The sequence below is a fragment of the Prosopis cineraria genome, unplaced genomic scaffold (genome assembly GCF_029017545.1).
Source record: "Prosopis cineraria cultivar Desert tree isolate PC_DT_omini unplaced genomic scaffold, ASM2901754v1 PC6, whole genome shotgun sequence".
Lineage (NCBI taxonomy): Eukaryota > Viridiplantae > Streptophyta > Magnoliopsida > Fabales > Fabaceae > Prosopis > Prosopis cineraria.
The window spans coordinates 10,054,319-10,062,359 of NW_026555337.1; the positions used below are offsets into that span (position 1 = coordinate 10,054,319).

The 8,041-nt window shown below is 32.6% G+C and overlaps 1 protein-coding gene across 1 annotated transcript; it reads right to left on the minus strand.

Annotated features, from left to right (window-relative positions):
- Positions 1 to 2,546: 2,546 nt before the first annotated feature.
- LOC129313842 (receptor-like protein EIX2) lies at positions 2,547 to 5,213 on the minus strand. Its single transcript, XM_054957247.1, has 2 exons — positions 4,022 to 5,213; positions 2,547 to 3,631 (listed from the first exon to the last, which is right to left on the minus strand). Exons 1-2 carry the CDS (start codon positions 5,211 to 5,213, stop codon positions 2,547 to 2,549), a joined length of 2,277 nt encoding a protein of 758 aa, XP_054813222.1.
- Between the last annotated feature and the right edge of the window lie 2,828 nt (positions 5,214 to 8,041).

Sequence of the window (8,041 nt, forward strand, 5' to 3'; positions counted from 1 at the left end):
CTTTTAAAATAAAATTTTCTCTTCTCAATATCAAATTCGCATGAATACTTTTAAGCATTAAAACTTTTCAGAATTAAATTTTATATCCAATGCTCATGCTTGCATTTATTGAAAAAATTTCAACTTCAAACTCGCATAAGTCATTTTCTGTATCTCTCCAATGTTTAATAGAATAAAAATATCATAGTCAAAGTTCAAACTTAATTTCATTGATCAAATAACATTTTAAATTTGGTAAAGCTAATTTATCAAAATAGAGTAATGTTAATGAACAAATATTCAATAATCGCATTAATGCTATAAAAATAATTTCCAGAAAAATAAAATTCCACAATTAGAATTCAAACTTCTATTTACTGATTAACTAAAATGATCAATTATGGTAAGATAATTTCACAAAATAAAGTAATTTAATCAACAAAATGTCTCATAATCACATTATTGTCGTAAAAATAATTTGCATAAAAATGTAATATTCGAATAAAAGAAATTTCAATGAAATATCAGTTGGAACGTTATCCACTTACTTGAGACATTTTGAAACATATAACTTGCTCCTAATTAACCCCTTTTGTGATATGGTCTGCACCTTATTTCCCTAGCGCCCAAACGATCATTTTTGTTATCTCCTTTATTCACTTCATAAATTCAAAATCTTCAATACAAACAAATTTAAAGAATGGGAAAGGATAACATCGACATCGACATTTCACAAATAAAAACCCGTATTAAGTTTAATTAATAAATCTTCAATAAACACATATATAGATAGTACTTAAAATTTTCAAGTCTTCATATAGAAAATAGACTACTCATGTGATTTAATCAGCATTACCTATCACTCATGTATGTCTAATTTTCATAAACTTCCCTCATCACACATTCTATCAAACATTTCACAAGCACACAAAAGTTACCATAAGAACAAACAAACTTGATCTTTGAAATATTAGCCAAGTACTTTTTAAATCTCTTAACAAAAATCCAAACATACAAACAAATTCTCTATGCCTCCTAAACACGTTTCTTTATCAAGAACAAATTAAAATTCATACCACAGAACCTAAATCCATAGTATTAGATTTTAAACCTTGTAACATACTTAATTACTCCATTTCAACCTTTCTACACATTTTCATGAACACCTTAATAGCATTAACATTCAAACCACATCATCAAACTTCTTATGTATTCCTCAAAACTAACAAAAAGGAAGCCCTAAATTTCCCTTTTATTCAACGTCCAACAGCAATTAAAGCAAAGCAATTCCAGTTCATTACATATAGACACGTAGAAGGCAGAAAAGATTTAATCAAAGACCGAACTTCCTACCTATTCACAACACACACATAGATTCGATGATAGGGGAAGAGAGGATAGAACTTAGCTCACCAATGAAGCAAAGAGAAACGATCAGGAGGAGTCAAAGCCCCTGTCACCAGAACAGCCTCGAAACAGGGGAAGATGATGAAGGAGAGGCTTCGATGACAGCATCCCACAGCGCACATGAACAGAGGAGAAAGAGAAGCACAGGATCATGACTCCAGCCTCATCAGCGGTGAATCCACGGCAAACTTGGATATTTTCGACGGACAAAACAACAGGGAAGGAGAACGAAAAGGATGGAGAATAACAGGGGTCTTGAGTTCGAAGCTTCTCTCAATCACCAAATTCAACCAGATAGAAAAGAAGAAAAATAAGGATTCAAAGATCTTCACCTCAGGTCCACCATGGCAGATATGGAATAAGAAACTCAAAGTTCCCTCCAACCAGAAAAATGTCGAGAACAGGGGAAAGAGAGCTGCTCACTGTCGCGCACAGGGAAATGGGAGAACTAGCAAACTGAACCTCTAACCATGACAAAAATCACTCCCACCGCATGATATAGAAACACGTAGCCGAAACTAACAGAGGAGAATGAAGGACGAAAGCAGAATTGACAAAACCTCTATGGCAGCAAGCACCAGTGACGCGCATTAGGAAAAATGAACTCTGACATTTACACATAGCAACACAGTAAAGGAGGGGGAGGAAAGTTCACTCACAGTCACCGGCGATGACAGTAGGCGGCGGAAGAAACAGAGGAAAGTCGAGACAGGAAGGTCTGAGCTCGCTCGCTCGCTCTCGTTCTCCCTCTCTTGGCTGGTCTAGAATTTTCGAAAAAACAGAGGCGAGGAGGAAGCCTGATATATATCTGCCATTTCATTTTTTTTTCATTTCTTTCTTCTTTTTTTTAAGGGGCAAAATGGTAGTTTCCAATAACAGAAGAAAAATAAAAATAAAAATAAAAATAAAAATCTCTAGTGCAAAACTTTAATAATAAGAACCAACAAAATTTTCACAAAACCACCAATGCATGTTGTTGTTGTTATTATAAGAAAATTTTTAAAAATACAATAAAATTATCTTATTATTTAATCTAGCTTTATTATTATAATATGGGTTATTACAAAAACAATCAACATTATATTTTTCTTCTAAAAAAAAGCTTAGTTAAAACATAAATGAGTAGTTTTTGTTCACTCACCAAAATGCCAACAAGACTTTCAACGGAAACGATTCATCTTGAGGACCATCAACACATAAAGCTTGTCTCTGATGTGATAGAAGAATCTGAAGTAAGTACACCTGAAATTCCTATTGAAAAAAATGGCACCACAGACTCCCCAAAAAGCTATGGCAAATCCCACTCCCAGCCCCATGTAGAATGAAGGCAGAAATTCATTTTCTTGATTGTCATTTTCTTCAACAGGTTTCATGTCATTTTGATCTGCACAATTCTTTGGCAGTGGAACTCCGCATAGTTCTGGATTTCCAGTATAACTTTGTGCAGCAAACCCTTGAAGTTGGGTCCCTAATGGGATCTTTCCTGAGAAATTATTGAAAGAAAGGTCCAAGACTTCCAAGAAAGACAATTGAGCTATACTTTGAGGAATTTCACCTGAAAGTAGATTGTTTGCAAGATCAAGAGACTCCAACTGTTTCAAGTTGCCAATCTCTTTTGGTATGTTCCCTTCAAATCGATTATGAGACAAGTTCAAAGCAAGCAATTCAAAGAGGCTGTATAGATCTGGAGGTATCATTCCAGATAAGTTGTTACTGGATAGATCAATACTACGCATCAATCTCAAGTTTCCTTCATAGAACCATTCTTGGCCTTTTATATGCAACATAGCACTGTCAATGATTTTGTAAACAACGCCTTGACTTGTGATGCAAATGCTAGAAGGCTCTGAAGAACGAGGGAATGCCATGGCTTTCATATTATGTAGGCGAGGCGGTATTGAACCAAATATGTTGTTCTCCGCAAAATCCAATACTATGAGTGTAGTTAATTGGCAAATTTGTGGGGGAATAGTTCCACTAAATTGATTGGATCTTAATCGGAGAACCCTTGCATTATGTCCTATCCAATATGGTATGTACCCTGATAATTTATTTTCTCCAACATCAAGGTCTTGCAGGTTCTGGCAATTTTTCAATGATAAAGGTAACTCCCCAAGTAAGTTATTTTTGTTGAGATGCAAAACTGTAAGATTTGACAAAAAGCTCAATGATCTGGGGATTGTTCCTGCTAGATTATTGTTGCTGAGACTAATAATAGCTAACGATTTCCAATTCGTCCAACAATCTGTTAGCTCACCCGACAAAAAATTATCAGACAAGACCAAATATATTAACTGGCTTCTTTCATTCATGTTTTGACATAATAATGGAGAAAGGGATCCATGGAAAGAGTTGTTTTTGGCATTGAACCAGACAACATTGGGTGACAATCGAGGGAGGGTTCCTCGGATTTGATTTGAATATAACCTTACGTCTGTAGAGTTCAGTAACACATTAGAGATGTCCGCAACAATTGTGTTGTACGTTAATTACAAGCGTGGCACTTGGGCCACAAGGTCCCAAAATTTGTCTTGGGATTCCAATGAAAAGCTTGAGTAAGTAATTTGTAATAACGCAAGAGATGTTTGGGTATATAGCCATGTAGGAAGGTTAGGACCCACCATGTATGACAAACCAACTTGTTCAAGTTGAAAAGGAGGAATCCAAAGAGAGTCAAATTCAAAGATCAAGCCTGGAGATCCCATGGATAGAACAGTCAGCTTTGAGAGATTGGCAAAATTTCTTTCACAGACATGGCCTGTTAAGTGATTATCATCAAATTCTAATACGCCCAAGTTCAAGAGTTGCCCAAGACTTTCTGGAAGACTACCCTCTAAATGATTTGAGGAGACATGAAGGTGAGTCAAGGATGTTAAATTTCCCAAAGTTGAGGGAATAGGACCAGAAAATAAATTTTCAGTAACATCAACTTCTTGTAGATGTTCAAGTTGGCCTAACCAAACTGGAATGGATCCGAAGAGTTTGTTGTGCTTTAAATACAAGGTTTGTAATTTTTGAAGGTTTAGTAACCCCTTTGGGAACTGGTCTTGAAAATTATTATAGCTCAAGTCAATAAAAGTGAGATCACTAAGATTGAATAACCAAACAGGCAAGAGAGAGCTAAAGCTGTTATCAGAAAGGCCAATGAATTCAAGTGAAGTAAGATTGACATACTGGAGAAATGGATTGATGTTTCTAAGTTGACAGCTATCAAAGCGTAACTCTTTGATTGAACGAAGCAGAGTTGGTAGTTGAATCCAGTCAACTTTTCCTTGAAGATTAATGCCACTAAGGTTAACATGTTCCAAGGAGGGAAAAAAAGAAAGCCAATGAAGATGATCAAAATGGAGATCCTCATTATATGATAAATCAAGATAAAGAAGATTGGAAGAATTAATATTTTCACATGAATGAGGACAATCATTGAGGGTGACAGCTTGGAAGTCATGATTGCTCAAATCCAAGTAATTCAGAAATTCAAGTTGAAGCGAAGATAAGTGAAGTTCACCTGCCAGACAGTTTACTTTGTCATACTCACAAGTATTAGCAGAGAGTTCAGGAGAACAAGGGAGACTAAGCTCTGTAACTCTACCAGTGATGTTGTCACATTGAACTCCAACCCATTCGCAGCAATGTTGCTCGTGAGACCAACTAGAGAGGATGTGAGATCGATCAGTAACAGTGTGTTTGAAGTTTAAGAGAAGGCTGTGGTCTTTTTCATTACAATGCACTCTCAAAGCACACATGCCTTTGGGGAGCATGATTGCAAATATTAGCAGGCATGGCGGTAAAATATCCGTAACATAAGAGGGGAAGGAGGAATCCATGATCAGTCAAGATCGATATGGTTTGATGAGAAGGGATCGTCCCCCAGTGAGTGATATTTATATAGAACATGTCGTCTTTAGTATTCTTTGGAAAATAATGTTTAATTATCTTTCATTACAAGGAAGCATATAACCTGATATTGGAACTCTGGTTTGTACATGACAAAGCAATTTGACTTGACCAACCAAATATTTTGTTGCTTTGGCCGCGTGGAAGGGTTCAAGGAATGCCAATTGATATTTAAATAAAGAGTATATTCTCTCATATTCATTCCACAGAGCCACGGAGGGAATGAAAGTGATAAAAACACACACACACACACACACACACACACACACACACACACACACACTTGTATATTGTTCAGAAAAAATACGCAAAATTTTATTTTAATTAGTTGAATTTCGCAGAAAATATAACTTACTTTTATTTCAAGTTAACATTTTAACCATTTGATTTAAATCTTCAATCCAGCCAAGGGCATGTAAGGAGCGGAAAGCAAAGCATGAAAATGGAGAGTTGGTTATTTTTCTCTTATATTTAAAAATGGAGTAGTATCATTCATTATAACATTGTATGATGATCCTCTTTTAATTAATTAGCATGCTAATTAATTAAAATATACTTCCTCTAATAATTTTGGCTTGCCTTGGCTCATCACTAGTTGTATTCCGAGCCTACACAGAGGTTACAATGATGATCACACCTTGTTGAGGCCCCAGTAGTTAACACGGATGATGTTACAAGGAAATCAAGCAATAATAAAGATAGCGGGAACTTCGATTAATACTTAACCCAGTTTGAACAAAATATTTTACGTAATCTAACGTCTAAATATAATTTAGAAAAATCTGTTTTACATTTCACACAAGTAGTTTCAATATAGAAAAGTTTCATGAAATTACAAATTACTCTAAAGTTTCATATGCTATTTATTTAAGTCGTCAATTATCGTAGATGGTAGTTATTAATTATTGCTACCTAGCTAGTTATCAAGCGATAAACAACTCCATTAATAACTATACAATAGTAATTGACAATTTTAATAAAAGATATAATAAAATTTCATAGTAATTATATAATTTCATGGAATTTTTATGTATTTAGATTGTTTGTGATTTGAGAGTGATTTTATCCAAAATATATTCTTATTTGCTTAATGTCTGTAATATTTTCCATTCACTAGCAACCTTGGCGTTATGGAATTGAAGATAAGAACACGTTAATGCAGGAACCAAAGCCTACGCTAATTACAAGAGAAAAAATGGAGAATTATTCTATGTATTTTTTTTTTCAGGCCAATGAGCATTATTGTCTTGAATGATATCTTTTTAAAATAATGTTTCGAACAACTACTTTTTCATAATTTAGGAAACACTAGGAGTAGTTTACGGGAGTAGATTCTTTTGAATTAGGTTTGCTTCTTATATAAAATCACTTGTTGTCCGTCATTTTCTTAAAGTATAACGTTGGCTATATTTCGTGTTTGATGCTCCTTAATTTTTAAATAGCATACTGATTTTCATGCTCTCATATGCATAGTTGTCAAACTTTTAAGTTGACTCTATGAGTTTAATATTTTTACGTCTAGCTTCTAAAATCATGTCAACTCACTCATAAGCTTAAATTAGATACAAACTTAGTCAAACTTGCGAGTTTATCTCTAAGTTTATTATTTTTATGTTTCTAACTTTCAAAATCGTGTCAACTAATTTATTAACTTGAACTAAATACAAACTTGTTAAGTTCATTAATTTTTTTTTTGAGTTAAGCAAGTTAAGCACATACTATGAAGAATTTAGTTCATAAAAGCTATAGGACCTAGTTCAAAGAAAAAAAACTTGAAATGCAAAAACTAATATTAATAAAAGAGGAAAAATAAAAAATAAGCTTCCCTATTTTAAAATTTTTATGTCTTGTATATAATAATTTATCAATGTAGATAGGTTTAATTTTAATTATTTATATTTTTAATATATTTAAATTAAATTACAGTCATATTTTAATGATTATTTATTAATAGAGGTAAACTTTTATGAGTTTATAATTTAAATTTATGATATAAGTTTATATTTCTGTTATGAGTTTATTTAAACTCGCGAGTTTAACAACCTTGCTCACATGAATTGTTTTGGTCATGTTACAAGGAATAAATTAAGCAATAATAAAGACAGCGGGAATTTCGATTAATAGTTAACCCACTTTGAACAAAATATTTTACGTACTCTAACATCTAAATTATTTTTGGAAAATTAATCTCATCTTCCCAGAAATAATCTAAATATAAAAAAGTTTCATAAAACCGCAAAATTAGTCTAAACTCATGATTGTTTAATTGAAGTTGTCAATTACTATTAGATAATTGTTTATTATTACAATATCTAACAATTGTTGTCAATTGACAATTACTATTAGATAATCCGTCAATATATTGTTAGAATATCTGAATTCCACCAACAAATATCTAACAATATATTGACAGATCCAAATTTTTCAAAGTTGAGATATGTGAATTTATGTGAAATTTACCTTTTTAAAGAAGCAAGGGAATATTTAAAACTTTATAAAAATAATAAAATAGAAGTAGCAAAAAAGGAAAACTTCACAAAAATTCAAAGATATCAACTTCAAGAGGATTTAAATCTTATATTGACAACTTCAATTCAATATAATAAAGGGCAATACTTATATACTTAAATCCATATATTTAATGTATTTTTATTCAATCAAATCAAAATAAGTGAAATTTAATGCATTAATAATACTAATAACAAGTTATTATAGAATAAATAATTTATAAATGACATATGTGTTTTTGATTTAATTA